This window comes from Nyctereutes procyonoides, unplaced genomic scaffold, assembly GCF_905146905.1.
Source record: "Nyctereutes procyonoides isolate TBG_1078 unplaced genomic scaffold, NYPRO_anot_genome, whole genome shotgun sequence".
Lineage (NCBI taxonomy): Eukaryota > Metazoa > Chordata > Mammalia > Carnivora > Canidae > Nyctereutes > Nyctereutes procyonoides.
Window position 1 is genome coordinate 24,429,556 of NW_026575133.1, and position 18,490 is coordinate 24,448,045.

The 18,490-nt window shown below is 52.0% G+C and overlaps 1 protein-coding gene across 1 annotated transcript in view; it reads left to right on the forward strand.

Moving 5' to 3' along the window:
* Window positions 1-18,490, forward strand: part of BTBD16 (BTB domain containing 16) — a 40,716-nt gene that overhangs the window by 4,035 nt on the left and 18,191 nt on the right. Inside the window, exons 2-7 of the mRNA XM_055345743.1 lie at window positions 325-398; window positions 2,546-2,689; window positions 5,792-5,881; window positions 6,823-6,937; window positions 10,876-10,945; window positions 12,277-12,407. Of these exons, the coding sequence (XP_055201718.1) occupies window positions 325-398; window positions 2,546-2,689; window positions 5,792-5,881; window positions 6,823-6,937; window positions 10,876-10,945; window positions 12,277-12,407 (624 nt within the window). The remainder of the gene's footprint in view (window positions 1-324; window positions 399-2,545; window positions 2,690-5,791; window positions 5,882-6,822; window positions 6,938-10,875; window positions 10,946-12,276; window positions 12,408-18,490) is intronic.

Below are 18,490 nucleotides of genomic sequence, written 5' to 3' on the forward strand. Positions count from 1 at the left end.
GTATCTACTATATGCTAGACATTGTTTTAGACATTCACGAGAGAGGAGTCATTCAGGAAACCTGATATAACCCCCAATACCTTCTTGGTAAAGCCTACCCACAAACCAAAAACAGGAATCGATGTTTTGAGCCAGCCACCAGACAGAGCCTATCATTAGTCACATCAGCAGACAAATGGTGACCCAAGGAAACTCCCAAGGGGCAAGATGTGATGAGATAGATTAATGGATGCTTCAGGGACACTTACACTGGAATAACACATGTTGCAGTTGAGAAAAGGTCATTATTAACTCCTGAATTTTTTGTTTGTATTTTCCCTTGAGGTTATATGTTTCACAAATCCAGAAAATTTTCTCCAGGAACTTGAAGAACAAGACCATCCAGAGTAGGGAAGCAGGTGAGTGCTTGGCACTAGTGGATTCAATCAAATGCCTCTGCACTCAGGGCCAGCTGTGGTTTCCGCAGAAGGAAACCAGACGCTAGGCCCGGTCACAGGCCCATAAATTCCAGCCTCTGTCCACTGCACATCATCTAACATCAGATAGGCGCTGTGAATATGTCAGATGCACCATGAAATGATGCGTGAAACCAGGCTTGGCAAACACATTTTCGTATGCTAACTGGTCATAGTAAAGATAGATATGCTGATGTGAATAAATAGGGTTTGGGTCAGAAGACTAAACGGAAGCCCTGTCAGCATGGGCAGCTGTTCTCTGTCCATTTTCACTCTAACCAGTCATGAGTTGGACATCACATCTGCACTCGCCCAAGAGGACTTTTCTGGTGTAGAATGAGGAACCAGATGAGGTCTGTCCAACTGGGGAAGGGTGCATTGAACCTCACCAGGCCTAGGCAGGTCAGCTCCTTAAAGGAGATTTTTTTTTCTCAGATTTATTTATTCATTTTAGCGAGGGAGAGGGGAGGGGCTGAGGGAGAGGGAGAGAGAATCCTCAAGCAGACTCCCCCGCTGAGCACAAAGCCCGACATGGGGCTCGATCTCATGAGCCTGGGACCATGACCTGAGCTGTACCGAGAGCTGCTCAACTGACTGAGCCACTCAGGTGCCCCCTTAAAGGAGATTTTTTTCTTAGATCAGCTGCCTGAGGTCTGAGCACCCTCCTTCCACAGGAGACCCTACTGGATTTCTTCTCACCTGTGGGCTCTGATTGACTGGAGGCCCTGGGTGGTCTGAGGCCATCTCCTGGCTCGGGAAAAAGACTTCTGGGGCTGGTGTGCTGTCTGCCATGCGTGTGCCACCGTGAAAGCAGATGTGGGTATTCAGTGAGGGGACACGCTTTATCCACAAATCTGCTCCTGCCTAAAATCACCCTAACAGGGTGGGATTCTTTCTAGCCCAGCACAACCAGGCCATCCCATGAGGTGACCCGAGATTTGAGATGTGAGCCCACATTCTGAACCACAGCCCGAAACAGTATCGTGCAGTTGGTGGATGACAGTGTCAATAACAGGAGAGGAAACAGGTGCCCAAGCTCACGCAGTCAAAATAATGGCAAGGCCATTAAGAAGTCGGTGGGACTCGTGGCTCTCAAGGTCCTATCCAGCGCTGAGGTTAAGGGTTTGGGAGGATGGCCGAGCATCGCCCCCTCCCCCCAGGTCTGCACTAACAGGAGTCCAGCCTGCAGAGGCCCCCTGCTCATAGCTTCTCACGCCTCACCTGGCCAGGTATCCTTAGATCCTCCATCTGCCCTCCTGTCAAAGGCTCTCTCTTTTTAATCATCCATGCTATCCAAGGATGAGATAAAGCCCCTTGTATAAAGCCCCTTAGTTTGCAAAAAGCCTCCTTTATTTTGTAATCTTGTTCACACCTATTCCCTGGGTTCTCTGGGGATCCCCATTCCCTCGAGGAAAGTGAGGCTCACAATGACTGCCTCCCAGTGACCAGTCTTTGAGCTGCACTTTGCTGTCACCTTTCAGGTGGCCCATAACTAAGCACCAATGCCCAGTAGCTTCAACAGGGGACTGGGCAGCGAGAGCCCTTCCCAGGGGAGATTTGGCAACATCTGGAGACATTGGGGGGTCATCACAACTTAGTGGGGAGGGTGCTACTGGCCTCCGTGGATAGAGGTCCGGGATGTCGATGAGTAACCTACAAGGCACAGGACAGCCCCACCACAGAGAATTATCTGGCCCCAAATACGAACAGGGCCAAGGGTGAGAAATGCTGTAAAAGGAAGGCATGGTGAGGCCCCCAAGAGTGACCCACCCAGTGTCCTTCTGCATGAAGCCTTTCCAGTCTGCCACCTGGAGGGCCACTCATGTGCCTCTGCAGTCCTATGGTAATGGGTCAGCTGCTCGTGGATACTTACCTCTGTCTGTCTGTAAGTCTGCTTACCGTAACCCCCTGGGATCCAGTCAGTGCCCCAAGGCCCACACTGTCTGCATTGCTTCGCTCCTGGCCGGCCCAGCGAAGCCACCTGCCCACCTGCTCTGAGACTGTGTTGGAATGGCAGGTGGGAGGAGCTGATGCATCTCCTGGAAGAGGGCCGTGAAGCCTCTTAACTCATCACCACATTCTCTCCTCAGACGTGATTCTCAAATGTTTGGGCTCCACGTGGGAACTCCACCAGCCCCATCTTTTCCAGTCTGAGACCTTGGCCAAGCTCTACCTGATGGCACTGTCGCAGGGCACCACGAGCCCCACAAAGGAACTGGAGAGGCTTCGGCAAGGTATTTTCTTCCTGGCACCCAGCATGGAGCCCCAAATGCCCTCTGGTCTGAGGGTCCCCAGCTTGGCATTTGGTCATCTGTTTGGAGATCAAGGTCACTCAAGGCCTATGGTGTGACCTCATCACAGGATCCAACCTCAGTCTCTAGCTCTAATGTGGGAATTATATTTCTCACTATGTTGTTTGATGCCTAGAGGAGGTAAATAGCTGTGAAGTTCTAGAACAATGACTTGCACAAATTGGGCACTCGGTAAATGTCATTTATTTTTCTCATAACAACCCAATCCTGCCCAGCCATCTGAGATGGAGACTCTACCTACTTCTTTGAGAAGACTGAATGGTTGTGTTGGGTCTTCTGATGGGCTTTCTGGAAGGAAGGCATAGCTCTGCTGTCTAGCCCAGGACGCCAGTTAGAGGTTTACATGTATACGTCAATGTTATGTTTCCTTTCCTCTCTCTTTTCTTAACTTCACATTATTCCATAACGTATTTGGGCCACTTCTTTCTTGCCTTTTCTCCTTTTCCAACTCTGGTAATCCCCAGGCTCCACTCTCTGTCCCTCTCCTGATGCATTGCCTTCTTTGGGCAATACAGGTTGGCGTCGTTTCAGGATGACTCCTAAGCAGGTACCGTGGAAAATGCAAGGTCTCCAAAACCAACCAGCATGCTAGGCTGGATGGGACTGCATTTCCAGGATGTGGCAGCAAAGCTCTGTTATTTCAGAGCCAGACGGGCTGGCCAGGCCCCCAGCTGCTGCCCCCACCGAGCCTGGAGAGAGGGCCCGGCTGCCAGCCGGAATCAGCCCGGCCACAAGGCCTCTGACTCAGCCCTTCCCCGCTGCGCCGGGAGCTGAGGGCAGGCTGCGGCAGCCCCCCAGCCTGGGATGACCCTCATGCTCACTCAGTAGTCTTCTTTGCTTCTTCCAAGCCTTTGTCCCAGTGTCTTTGAGCATGGGCTCCTCCCTCTGTGTCCCGTGTGCCCAGGTCAGAACACTCACCACGCACCCGAGGAAAGGCCATGGAGATCCAGACAAGATTGCATTGGAAAGCAAGAGAATTTGGAAAGAGAAAATGCAGTTACTGTTAATGCTTGGGTCTATGATATTCTAGAATGGTCTCACTGATGAGTTTGGGTCCTGCTGAGACAAGAGCCTTGATCCAAGCCCCCTGCTGGAGGCTGGGCCTGACTGGGGTTATGGTGGGGGTGGTGTGTGGAGACATCAGGGTAGGTACAGAGATGAGACCCCCTCCTGCCCAGACTGTTACAACTTTCCAGGATCTGTCCCCAGGCCCCAGCAACTAAGCCCGGTCCTGGGGATCATGTGCCTGTCATGTGCAGTGGACATGACTACTAGTTTTTATGCACTTGTGGATGCAGGAAGTACCTCACAGTGACATTTGGATAGTCTGGCGACCACTGCTTTGTGTCCCTGAGAGCACCTGCACTGCAGTCCTGGGTGGCGGGTGCTGTGCGGAGTCAGCCCCCTGCGAGCATCACACCACTGTCCCAGCTGCTCTCCCACCGAGAGTCCAGGATGAGCTATACTTTATCAGGACCCATTCGTTCTCTACGAGGAACCCCCAAAAGGAAATGGTACCCCTCCACTTACTCTGGCCTAGCGGATAATATTCCCTTCTTCCCTCAACATATATCGGGTGCTTAACTTATCCTACGCATTGTGCTAGGAACTCAGTGTTGGGGGGTTGGGGGGCCAACCCAAGATGATGATAAAGCACAAGGAACAGCATGACCCGTCATGATATGAAGTACCACCACCCGAGGGTGTCTGTGCCCCCAGCGCACGTGAGCGGGAGAGTGCTGCGCGCAGGCGGAAGGCAGTCCTAAAAGCCCAGAGGAAAATGAGTCAGAGCAGAGAACAAGGCCTGGCACTCAGTAGGCGCTCAATAAATATTTGCTAACTACGAGCCTGAACAGAGCCAGGTGCCGTGAGCGTGGTGAGGAAGCACCTTGAATGGATCTTTGTTCTCCCCTTTTCTCTGGGTCTCCGTGGCTCGCACTCTGACATCCTTTATTGGATCCTGACCCGTGCCATTTTTAGTACCTGGAACCTTGAGTTCGCTAGGCTTGGAATTCTGTTAGAGTCCCCTCATTCCGTTGATTTAGCAGATATTTACTGTGGACAAGACCGTGTCGATCTTGGAGATGGAGCTGTGAGGAAGCCGTCGGTGTGCCTGCCCCGCAGATACATGATGTGGTAGCAGGTGGTGGTAGTAGTGAGTCTAGGAGGAAGAATAAAGCCAGTTTGGGGGAAGGTAGGGGTGGGGTGCAACCTAACCCACAGAGTCATGTGGGTCCCTGATGGGGGAGGGATGGAGTCCTGCAACTCTTCTGCCAAACCAGCCACAAGGAGGCAGTTTTGGGGTCCAGTGAGCCAGAGCCTAGAGTTCTTGGGGTCATTGGAGGGGTTTTGTCTTTGTGCCAAGGCCTTGGGATGCCACTGGAGACCTGAGAGCAGAAGGTGTTGTAACTCACATTTCAGAATAAGTCTGAGTGGTTGCAAGAGGCTGGCGGTGAGTCAGGCTGCCCCTTCCTGGCCTCCTGGGATTCTTTGGTGGCAGGGGGGTCCTTTGCTTGGACATCTTTGGGCAAAGTTTCCACAGCCACTGGGTGGACACCTTCGTCCCCTGCTCACTGTGGTCCCATCTCATGCCAGGTCTGGGCTGGGTACTGGGCGTACAGAGATAACAGAGGCCCACCCCTTGCCCTCAAACTGCTTGCAGTCTGCAGGGGGAGAGGGAGGAGGCAGGGAGAGAGAGTGGGGCAGGGCCCAGTGAAAAATATCTCAGGCAGCGAGAGCATCTGTTTCCCAGTTTCGGGGTCTCAGTAGCTGTGTAAGTTTAGTGGGGAAGGTGGTCAAGGAGTGCATGGGAACTTTGAACTGTTTTTGCGACTTCTTATGAGTCTTCAGCTATTTCTGAACAATCATTTCAAAACTGCATCCCCTAAACAAGCAGAAACAAAACACAGTGTGGTGAATGCCAAGGTCAAGGTTGTGCAAAGGGCCATGGGCCCCCATACTGTATCCTATGCAAGTCACTGCCACTCTCGGGTCCTGACGTCCCCATTCTGCTTCCTTTGCCAGCTCAGCTGTGTGGGAGTGTCCAGGAAAGACCCCCCATAAAGAAGATGATCATTTCCTTGAAGATCAATGACCCCCTGGTCACTAAAGTTGGTAACGTGCACGTGTCTTTTTATGCCAAGGATGCCGTTGAACCGGGGCCCCTCCCAGATTTAAAAGCAACACTAGAGCAAGCAAGCAGACCATGGTGTTAAGGCCTTCCTTATGAGAAACAGCTGAGCGGAGCAGAGAAGCTGCTAGAGAGACGCTCATCCCTGGGAGGGGGCTTGGGGGATGCTGGGGAAGAAGGAGGCAGCAGGCATTGGGTCAGAGAGACCCAGTGACCGGGAAGCCCTCGGGGCCGCCCTCCCCGGCAGCACTGGGCACACCCCCTCCCTCTCCGGGGGGCTCCAGCCGCAGAGGGCTCACCTTGCCCCACCCCAGCCTGGCCACCTGGAAACAGGGACGGACCTCTGACTTAGTGCGGCGCGTGTGCTGCCACATGCTGTCATGGTCTGCGAATGTGCCCCGGCGGGTTGTCCCCGGCAGCCTTGGCCGTGCTGCGGGGCTCACGGGGCTCAGGAAGGCCAGCTTGGGTTCGGCCCGGTCCCTCTGCTCCCGGGTCACGGGAGCTCAGTTCTCAGCCCGGGTCCTTAACCTTTTTGAAGCCCCCAGACCCTGGGGAAAATCGGCCGTGAGCTAAACGTCATGTCCAGAGAAGAAAGCACCCGTACACGCGCCCGGCTTGTGTGCGATGTGCGCAGACCCTCGCGGCGGGCCGCGGGGCCCCGAGGCGCAGGCTGCAGGATGGGCTTAGAGCAGCGTTCTTCCAGCAGGAGCTGCCTTTTCTTTGGCTCCATCCTCAACTCCAAGGGGAGGCTGGGAGCCCGGGCTGCGTGTGCGCCCAGGTCGGAGCAGGTGCATTTCCTCTAAGGGCGACCCTGCCCGCCCGGCGAGGGGACGCTCAGCATCCAGCAGGGAGGCGCCCACGAGGGAGGGCCGCAGGGCCCAGGGCCCCGAGCTGACGGCTTTCTCGCTTGGCCGCTGCCCCCCAGCCTTCGCCACAGCCCTGAAGAGCCTCTCTCTGAGCGAGGTGGAGATGAACATGGATGATGTGCTGGGCGTGCTGGCTTCCGCACACATTCTCCAGTTCAGCAGCCTGTTTCAAAGGTCAGGAGGCGCGACAAGGCGTGGGCCAGGGCCAGACCCGGGCTGGGTGGAGGGGGGCCCTCCTGACCCGTTCACAGATCATCCCTCTTCCGTGGGCTGGGGCACCTGGGTCCCTCTGCAGAGAGCCCAGCGGTGAGTCTGCAGAGGAACCGAGGCTAATTCACACGTTGTGAGCTCACACCCGAGCCGCTGCTCCAGCAACACGCTCCCTCCAGCCAGTCAATCTTGCCTCACACGGCCTGTGATGCATATGGGGTGTCCTCTGCCTGGGAGATCCTCTGCAGGTTTGCAAAGATGACCTCCCAGGGGTGCACAAACTGTGCTCAATTTATCAGTTTCCCCCTCCGTGTTAGCTTAAAAAGCTGCTCATTTAGGGCACACACCCCTCAGCTGGCCATTTGAAGACAAGCTGACTTTCCTCCGTCCAGGTTTATGTTTCCCTCCTGTTTTTCTTTGTATAGAGTATTTTCATTCTTACAATTGTTACACACTGTCGTTGTAGATCCTTCAGAAGAGAGAGAACTGCAAAGCTCAAACTCCAAATTTGCCCACCGATCTGGCTGCCCGTTTGGGGGCACAGCCTTTCTCCTGGGTATTCAGACCCCATTGGCCCACCTGGGCCAAGCAGGGGGAACCAGGAGGCGTTTACAGTGGATGGGCATCGAATGTGAAAGCTTGCTCATCCCACCAAGGATTGCCTGGGTCCATGGGCACCAAGAGAATGTGTGGGTGCTGAAGGTGTGAGGGCGAAATGTGGCCCTGAGGCTTGAGATTCAGAGGCTCCTAGTTTTTTGTTTTCTGGGTTTTTTTCTAAAGATTTTACTTATTAATTGATTGGGATGGGGGCAGAGGGAGAGGAGAGAGAGAGAATATTAAGCACACACTGTGCTGCTGAGTGCTAAGCCTGATGTAGGGCTTGACTCCACCGCCTCAAGACCATGACCAGAGCCAAAATCAAGAGTCAGACACTCAACCACTAAGCCACCCAGGTCCCCAGGGCTCTTTTCTTTTCTTTTTCTTTTTTTTTTTTTTTTTTTTTTTAAGATTTTACTTATTTATTTGAGAGAGAGAGCACACAGGAGAGCATCAGCAGTAGGAGAGGGAGAAGCAGGCTCCCCACCAAGCAGGGAGCCCAACGTGGACCTTGATCCCAGGACCCTAGGATCATGACCTGAGGCTCCCAGTTATCATTAGACTTTTTCTGCAGAGCCAAAAGCAACTTAGGGTGTGAGCAGCAGGGGCTGTGCTCAGCCCTAAGGTAAGCTGCCCATGCTCTCCATGTGCCTCAGTGGTATCAGCTGTGAAATGGGGCTCTGCAGGACTTTGTTGGGCGTGAGGGAGTGTGGACATGGAGGGCTCTGAGATGGAGCATCTGCTGGAGTCAGACATTGCCCTCAGCTCTTGGCAAGGCTGACCTCATTGACCCTCCCTGAAGCCCTAGGAGGCGGTACGTTACTATGTCCACTTCATAGTCAAGAAAACAGAGGCCTCATGCAGTGAGTAACTTGCTCAAGGCCACAGTAGGGGAGCCAGAGCTTGCAGGAAGTCGAGGAGCCCCAGAACCTGCGCACCTAACACTGTCCTTTTCTGCTTTGCTCAGGTGAGGTGGTAGTGTCACCTGCTTGTTGGTGGACTCACCCTTCCTGCTCCCTCCCTGCTGTGGCGTGTGGTTGAGGCAGGGTTTGCTTGGGGCCAGTCACCTGCCATTTTATTCTCTCACTCTTCAGTCACTCACCTGCTCCTTCAAGGACGATGTCTTGGGCGTCTCCAGGACACCGGGAACAGTGAGGACCACAAGGTCCCTGCCCTCCAAAGCTTCCTGCCCTCTGGTCTCCAGGGCACAGGAAATGAGTAAAGTGGAATGAAGGATGGGGATCCCAAATGGAACATTTTGTGTTACGGATGATTAATTTCAAGTAAATAGGTCCCTGTGATTAACAAGAACAGTTCTTAGAACTCCCCTTTTGCTGTGTCCTGTAATATTACTCCATTCCCGTAACATTTAGGAAAGGGTAAGTGAACCAAATGGAAAAATCATTGATGGGATTCATTTTTCTAGACTATTTTGTCGTTTCCCTTGGGCTTTTCCAGGGATGTGTGCCTACTGCAGTCACATCCTGAACACGGAGGTGGTATCTTATAGCTCTTTGATTTCCTGATCCCATGATCCCCAAGAGAGGGGATTCAGGGCAGTGATGGTCTACCTGGCTTGCTCCACCTATGCCTCAAGATCTTCATTTGAAGAAATGAATGAATGAATGCACTTCCTGTCCAAGTCAAGAGAGGATATCAGCTGCTCTAGGGAGGACAGGGACAGAATCTCTCCTGAGACTCTTGCAGAATTCAGTTCACTTTTTATAGAGTCCACATAGCCAGATTCGGCTCTGAAGCCAGTATCTCATTCTTGGGGCACCTGAAACGACTCAAGAGTGTCAAGAAGCCTCAACAGGGATGAGCTCTCAGAGGCCTGGATGTGACAACAGAGGTCATACTGAGGGGACCTGAGTCTTGAAAAGGTGCTCCAGCATGTCAGCCTGGCCTGGCCTGAAGGGTGGGTGGCTGTCAAGTGGGAGACCAGCCGGTGTAGGCAGAGCCACGTGTAAGCAGAGCCACGTCGTGCAGGGTCTGGGGCTAACTCAGGAATCCGGGCTAGACCTTGCAGGTGATGGCTGCTGGGCTGGGTTTTGCAGAGATTTCCCAAGCCCCGTTGCATTGCATGTATCACCCATCTGCAGCTCCGTGTAGCCTTCACAATAATGACAAAATCACGGCTTCCTTGCTCAGGACATTCCTGAGCTCAGGACATTCCTAACTATTTCCTGGTGCTCTGATATCTCTGACCCGAAAGCGGAAAGGTCAGCCTCCCTCCTGCAGCAAGGTCTGCAACCACTGTCATCTGCCCATCAGGCCTGGCTGCCCCACCTCAGGCCCAGATTCAAAGCCCCATCTTGCTCTTAGCGTCCTAGCCCTGGCTTTTTGGGGCTCGGCCAAGAATGACCGGTTCTTCATTTTCCTTCCTCCACCCCATGACTTGTTTTCAATGGCAGAGAAGCAAGGCCTTTGGAGATAGTGAGCCATCGTTGAGCTGATGAGCAGAGCTAGGCCGGCCTCGTACAGTTAGGCCTTGCTCAAGATTCTCCGGGTAGTTGTGGCAGGGTATTACAGGTCAGATCCAGGTGGGCCTTGCCCACAGCTGGCCTGGCTCCCACCTGCCTTTGAGAGGCTTCTGGTACAGTTGGCAGGGGTGTGGCAGCACAAGATTCAGTGTGTGTGCATGTGGTAGTGGTGGGAGTGCATGGGTGTGGGTGTGCGTGTGTGCATGTAGTGGAACGGAAGTGCCCTGGTCACTCTGATGCATCACAAATCCAGGTGCTGGACCAGACCCCAAAGGTCATCTTGGCTGAGGTCCCAGCCAAGCACAAAATCACCCAGATGGCTGCTTAGGTCTGGATCACACACAGCCAAGGCCGCCCGTCTTCGGGGGGTGCAGTGTGTGCGTGCTGGTTCCATCTGGTACTGTTCCTCGGTTTCGTGCATCACAAGCCTGCACTGACACAGCGGGGACCACGCTTGCTGCGTGCATGCACATGTGAGCATGCTTCAGCTTTTGCTTTGTGTCCCCTGATCTGGGAAAGCCTGGCCATCCCAGTCCAGCCTGGCCAATGAGTCTGATAGTGAGAAAGGGGCACAGGTGAGCATGTCGGCCTCCTGGAGCACTAATTTCCGTACCTCAACTCCAAGCCCAGCTAATTCCGTTCACATGTCTCACTGGCAAAAGCCAGCAGCTAAAGAGCACTGTGCCTGGGGAGCAGCAGAAACAATCTCCAGCACACTCCTTTGGCTCCCGGTTCCCACCTCTGCCACCATCCTGGAGTTGGATGCAAACCTCTCTGAAAGCAGCCTGGGGCCCTCCAGGAACCGCGCTTCTCTCTCTGCAGGTGTGTGGCCATGATGATGAACGGACTCACGCCAACCACCATCAAGAGCTTCTACCTGGCTGGCTGCAAGGTGAGGATAACCTGGGCGGAGTGCGCCGCACCTGGAGACTTCTAGGAGCACCCCAGGCCCTGGGATTTTACCCCACCCCCCACTGGCTCAGCTCCCAAAGATCTACCTGAAAGCACCCGCTTACGGGTACCAATGGTTTATTTTGCCAAGTAAACAATTTTAAAAATCATTTTATTTTAAAAGGACATTTTAAGACCAATTAAAAAAAATTTTTTTTTAAAATAAAAAAGCCTTCAAATCAGGGGGATGAATGAAAGCACAGCCTTTTTCATCAAAATAGCAGACAACTTTCCAGAACATTCTTGTTGGAGTCAGGAGAAACCATCTCCCCCACCCTACCTCACCCCCGGGGCCCAGTCACTGTGTCAATTCTGGGAATAGATGATGTAACCTAGAGTCTCGTTATCAGGGGGAAACGCTGAGACCCAAGGAGGGGAGCAGTCTGATGTGGGTGACAGTGTCTGAGTGGCGGTGCTGGGCTCGAACCCCAGGCTGCCTGACCCAGCCTTCCTCCTTGAGGCCACCATTGACCTGGGTGGACACTCACACTGTGAAACAGGCACATCTGACCGTAACGTTTGGTTTGTGCACCATCAACACGTCATAAGCTCTTGCGATGGCATCTGAGAATGTGCTCGGGGCCTGTTTCGTTAAAGACAATGCAGTGTCCTCCACTCCGCCGGCTACTAGAAAGTCACTCTGTGGGCAGCAGCTTTGCATTCTGGTCAGCAGTTCTGACCAGCACATCTGGGCCACTCTTTGGCCCGGGAAGGACTGTCGCCTCAAGGACATGCAAGGTGTACCGAGACCTGTCAAGGTCCCTGGCCCTGGAAGAAGGTTCTCATTTTGTTTAGACTTTGATGTCAGGATACGTGCCCCCTACCAGGCTCAGAACTCCATGTGGGGTCCACCCTGCAGACCCTTCCAGGATCAGTGACTGACTTTAGCCCAGCGATTTCGGTGTGCAGCCCTGTGGTCAGACCTCCAGGGTTTGCTCCTGGCCCTGCCACTTGCTAGTTGTATGACTGTTGTTCGCAAGAGCAGTGATCTTGGGGCCTCCGTTTCTCCATCAGTAAAATGGGGATAATTAAGTAAGCGACCATGTAGGACTGGGGTGAGGGTTAATTTAAATCAACCTAGTGCAGGGCTGGGAGCATAGCAAACACTCTAAAAATGTTGTCTGGGGCGGGCTCTGTATTTTGAAGAAAAGGTTCGCGCAGGTCTGCTGCAGGTCTGGCCCCAGAGCGCGCTTGTAGCATCGTTGCAGACCAGCAGAGGGTGCTGAGAGTTCAGGGATCTCCTTATCAATGGGCTTTTCTTTCCCCACTCAGTACAAGGAAGAGCAGCTCACCACTGCCTGTGAGAAGTGGCTGGAAATGAACTTGGTCCCTCTGGTGGGGAGGCAGATCCACCTCCGGAAAATCCCGCAGGAGCTGCTTCACAGAGTGCTGCGGTCCCCCAGGTCAGAGCTGGTCCTCAGGGGTGCAGTGTGTGGGACCAGGAGTTGTCCATGCAGTGGGCCTGGGGCAGCAGGGCTGGGCCTGGGAGGCAGGTGCTGCAGGGGGGCGCACCCACACACCAGCTGGCCAGGCCCGATGTGCAGCACCTGCTCCGTCCCAGACTCCCCACCATCTCGGACAGCCAGCCCCAGGTGGGGGCCGAAACGTGGGTGTAAGGGGGTGGGGCCGGGGCTGGGCTCCCTTCTCATGCCTGCTTTGGGATAGGGACCCTCTGGGTGCCTGCTATCCCGTTACTCACCTGGTGATTAATTCAGCAATTGCCTACGTAATTAAAAAAAAAAGAAAACCATCCTGACAACGTTGATAAACCTTCACTGTGGAAAATGGAAAGTAGAGAAAAGCAGAAAACAGAGCACAAAGCCTCTCCTCCTCAATCAGTTCCTATCTTTAGCCCTGATTCCTCTGCTGAATCGCTCTGACCCCAACATCTGTTGGGCCTGACAGCTCAAGCCAACACCCAACCCTTGGGGTCCTGCCCTATGTTCCTCCAGCACTCGCTCAAGCTAGAGCCCTGGGAGTCCTTGTGCACACCACTTGCCCTCACCCCCAAGGGTGTCACTAGCCCTTCCAGACCCAGCCCATCGCTATGGGCTTCTCTCCTCAGGCTCCAGGATGGAGGCCAGACCTCCACCAGCTCTTGTCTGGACCACCGCAGGGACCTAGTCTAACTCAGAGTCTTGTGTCTTGAGCCCCTCCAAGAGCATCTAGCCAAGGGGCCTCTGCTGTGCCCATCTGCCCCTGTGCCTCCCCAGCCACGGGGCATCCACGGGGCTACCTTAGACTCCAGCCGTGCTGAGCACCTTGCCACCCCCAGGTGTGCTCTCCCTCCTGCCTGAGATGCCTGGCTCCTTCCCATCCTTCGAGTAATTCACAGAAATGTCCCCAATGCTTGACCTTTTAGGTCATTTCTAGTGTTTTACCAATATAAATATAGCGCCTTGGTGACATCCTTCAACGTACATGTCTTTATCTCAGATTATTTTCCCATGTTAAATTTCTAGACGTGCCATGATGAAATCAAAAGGACTTTCTGGTCTTGTCACAAGTAAAAAGTATTTTTTTTAAAGATTTGATTTATTTATTCATGAGAGACACACACGGGGGGAGAGAGAGAGAGAGAGAGAGAGGCAGAGACACAGGCAGAGGGAGAAGCAGGCTCCATGCAGGGAGCCTGACGTGGGACTCGATCCCGGGACTCTAGGATCACACCCTGGGCCGAAGGCAGGCGCCAAACCACTGAGTCACCCAGGGATCCCCAAGTAAAAAGTATTTTTAAAAATATTCTATTTGAAAATAATTTCAGACTGAAATGAAAAGTGTCAAAATGGTACAAAGAATATTTATGTACCCTTTACCCTGTTTTGTTCAATCTCTGCCACTTGCTTGGCCATCCGCACCTGTATGTGGTTATGTACCCACATCTTGTTTCTGAACCCTCTGGGGGCAAGGTGCATACATCATGTACCCTTCTAAATGCTTCAGCGTTTATTTGCTGATTCAAAAATTTTGATCACAATGCAGTTTATCAACTGCAGGGAATGTAGCATCGATGCTAATACCTCACATCGTTGGCCCAGTGCTCTCCTTTATAACATTCGTTCATCCGATGCAGGGTCTGATTTAGGGTGACATATTGCATTGACTTGTCATGACTCTCTGGGACTTTTTAAATGGCTCTTGATACCCATTGCCAAGTTACCAAGATTGTGTCCTCTTTGGGTGAATTTCAAAAGTGAGAAGTAAATTCGACTAAAGATGTTAGCTGTGTATTAGAAATTGAATGTTTACTCGTGCCTATGGGGTGGGAAGCCTTCTGCATTCAGAAATTAGACGTGGACAGATTCATTCCACTGTTGCTTTGCATTTACTAAGTGGCTTGCGATGCCGTCACACCTAAAGAGAAATGAAGTTGGGAGAACAGGGTTTTGGTGTTGAGGAAGACCCCCCCCCCGGGGGGCCCTGGGTGGGCTCTGGTGTCAATCTGCCCTACCCCCTACTGCTTTTCCCCACATGTGCCCCCCCCCCCCTCCACCAGAGCACAGGTTACACAACCATTGAAGAAAAGATAAACATGGCATCTCTTAGACGTTTCCCAACACTGTCCCTCCCTTGGAAAGACTGAGCTGTCCTGCCCTGGAAGCATTTAACCAAGAAAAGGGAAAAACTGTCTGACCACAGCCAGAACCTTGGTGATGGGATGGGCCTTACAAAACGTACACGAGGCAGGAAAGAGGTCAAGCACTTTTCCACGTCAAGTGTCTAGACTCACCAGCTCGGGGAGACATGACTGGTGTGGGAACTGGGTCCTGCTCCTCCGGCCCCTCCCCCGGGGCTGTGTGCACACAGTCCAGAGCCATCTGCTGCTGGAGCGGCAGGAGGGGAGAGCCCCGTGGCCCTGAGCACGTCACCAGCCCATGTGCCTGGGAGGCACCAGGCAGACAGCTCCCAGGCCTCACGTTCACATTCCTGGAGGCAGCTTCTCCTCGCCTGCCCCATTGAGGCCTAGCGGCCACCTGCTCTGGAGCTGGAGGGAGCGAGGGGAACAGAGGGTGTTGGAAGAGGGGGCCTGGCTGCACCCGGGCCTGGTGGGATTGTTAGAAATCTACCCAGGCCCGGGCTCCTCACCTGCGCACACTCGTTGGCTGGTGGATCTGGCACCTTGGACCGCAGCTGATTAAGAACAAACCTTTGGATGGGTTCACTTTTATCAAGCACTCTGGGATATGCGCTGTGCTCTGTGCACTGTCTCTCCAACCCCACAACCCTGGGTGGTAGCTACACTACAGTTATTGGCCCCAAGATAAGAGAGATGATAAAAGGTAGGGCTGGGCTCAAGCCCAGTGCTCAGGCTCCAAGGTCCAGACTCCCACCCTCCACGCTGCACTGCCTCTTTACGTGTCCCAGAGGCCAGGCCTCCCAGGCACCAGGACTCAGCTAGGACTGGGTTGTCCTGGCGAGTCACAGGCCCCCAGAGCGGTGTGTGGAATTGCCAACCCTTGAGGGGTCAGGGACGTTGCATCCCCCGAATCCCCAGGGGCCTGCATAGTGTGGACTGTGGTCATGGTGTCTGGGTCTCTGAGCCTCCTGGGAACAGCATCCAAACACTCAGCAGGTGTTTCAACTTACGGGCCATTCCCCTTCCCTTTCTGAAGTCTCTTTGGCTTCATCTTTCATTGGGTTTTGCTTTCGGTTTTGTAAACAGCCTCGCATAAAGTACACATGGTTTTCCTGACCTCCGGGCCTCTGGATTTCATTTCTTTGCCTGGGCCTTGGGTTTCCAATTAAGTTTCTCCTTAGAGGTCATCGCTAGGTTACCCTGTTCCGTGAACTCTAATACCATGAAAGCTTCATTCCAAATTCTGCTTTTCTGGAAGCCAAGCTCCTGCTAGACTTAGAAATGGAAAATTCAGCCAGCTGTCCAGTTCCTATCTGCATGGAAAGCTGCCCTGTAACCCGGAGCTCTGCCCACTTTTCCCTGGCTTCCTGTCCGTGATACCACCAGTCTTGGGGGCTCAGGAATCCCCAAGAGAAGCCACCCCTGTCCTCCCTGGCGAGCCCATCGCACAGCTTTCCTCCCAGTATCTGGAACACCATGGGGCATGGCTCTCAAACATAATAGTTCCTGAAGCTGATGCTTCTCTGGCTGATAGCGACAACACTTACCAACTGTTGAGCGCTTGCGGTATACAGGACACGGGGTGGGTTATTGGCCTGACTCCTATGGCCACCCAGGGAGGTGGATATTACCTGTGTTTTCACCTGTGGAATGGAGGTTACGGGAAATGAAAAGATTAGCCCAGGTTCCCCCACGCAGCGTGAGATTTGGGATTTGAACACAGATTTGAGTGGCCTCAAAGCCCCAGGCATTAAAAAAAAAAAAAAAAAGCCCCAGGTCTTTACCAGCCCAGTCCACTGCTGTGCTCTGCATGAGGACTCATTTTTTCTTATTGATATTCAGGATTAATAAGGATATTGATAGCTATTTTTTATTATAAAAACACTTAAAGGTAGGAGGATAATAGAAAACACAGTTGGAAGCCATCTCCCAAAATGAACAATGACATTTTGTCATAAGAAAGAAAACATAACCAATAAAGCAGAAGTCAACTCCCTAAAGACAATCAGACCATTGTCCTGGGCCTGAATAAACCCAATCCCTGTGATTATATTCTTACTACATATATGCGTGTCTACAAATAATGTGTAATATTGTTTCATAAAAGCTTAAACTTCAAATTGATGTTCTTATAGTGGCCGTACTGGTCGACAGCTTACTTTATTTACTAACCTAATGCGATATGTTCTCTCCATGTTGTTACTTACATATCTAATTAACATTTTAAGTTTGATGTTGCACAGGGTTCCAGTGAATAAATAGCAATTTTTCATCCTCTTCCTAATGGGCTTTTGTTTTATGTTGCTTTATTTTTTTGTTGTGGCAATCAGTGCTGCCATAGACACCCTTGTCATGCTTTCTTCTGTGCATGGATACAGCTTTCTCTATAGTCTATACTCAAAGGGAGCCCTTTATTATTTATGTAAAATTTTCTCAAAAAAAAAAAAGAGACAGTGTCTCGTTAAAAACATTTTTCTCTTAAAGAACAAATACCAGTTACATCCCAATGGCTACTAGTGAGCACCAATAAACACAACTAGGACAGCCCAGATGTTCACCTATGTCAGAGGGAAGTTTAGGATCTCTGAGAGCTCTGTGAGGCCGTCAGAGCTCTTAAGTAACTGAGAATATGTTTGAATGTCCTCAGCAGGAAGCACTACTTTAGGGTACTGGTACTTGGCCTCAAGCTGGAGGGAGGGTTAAGGGCGCCTGGGTGGCACAGACATTGAAACGTCCAACTCTTGGTTTTGGCTCAGGTCATGATCTAAGTGTCCTGAGGTCAAGCTATGTGTCAGGTCCCATGCTCAGTGTGCAGTCTGCTTGAGATTCCCTCTTCCTCTCCTCCTGTCCCTCCATGCCCCACCCCCATGCATTTTTTTTCCTCTCTCTCTCAAATAAATAAATAAATTTTTAAAGACAGGACGTGTGATGTGATGAGCCCTGGGTATTATGCTGTATGTTGGTAAATTAAATCAAAAAAAATTGAAGAGAAAGAAAGGGTGAAAGAAAAGGAAGGATGGAGGAAGGAAAGACAGAAGGAAGGAAAGAAGGAAGGAAGAGAGAGCGGGAGGAAAAAAGGAAGGAATCGGTATACCTTGAAAAGAGTACTTGGTCCACTGTAGCAGCTTAAATATAGGTTTGGGTTCCCTAACAGACACTCAAAATATTTGTGACTTAAATAAAATGGAAGTGTATACCCTGAAAAAAAAAAAAAGACAGAGGGCTTTATTTGAACAATTACCCTCCACAATAAAAGTAAAACCGGGACCCTGATTCATGGAACCCCAACGACTCCTCCCATGTTGCTGCCTGGTCCTCTTGGTGAGGTTCCCAAAGAACCTCTAGGCTGGGGGTCCTCGGGCTTGGATTCTGCACCGGGAGTCACATAGCTCCCCAGCCCAGTGGTGGTTGGTGTCTTGGTGGAGTTCTCTGCAGGTGCATCATATACTAAGTGGCTCTGTGACATCCCCCCTCCTGCCTCACCATCATTGCCCAGATGGTGACAAATTTGGTCCTGTCTGGCCAGAGTCAAAGCCCATGCATCTGTAGGTGGCCTGGAAACAAAGAAGAACAAAGAGATGTTCTACTGTGACCAGAAATAGCGTGAAAGGTGGGTGGGTGACATTTCCATTACCCTTTAGAGTCACCACTTAGCTTGGGGCCCACCCACCAAGACTAGTCAAAGTGATGGGTGCAGAGGCTCTGATAGGTTTTGAAACCAGCATGTCATCTCTGTGGTCAAGATGGGAAATATCAAGGAGTTTAAGAAACATTAAAATGACTTCTTAGATAATCAAGTTGTCAGAGGCTTCAGAGAAGGCCTTTGGGAGATACCCTTACTTTACAGAGTTGACGTTGTAGGGAGTGACATCCTCCTTCCCACCACCTGCTTCTAGGTAAGAAGTATCA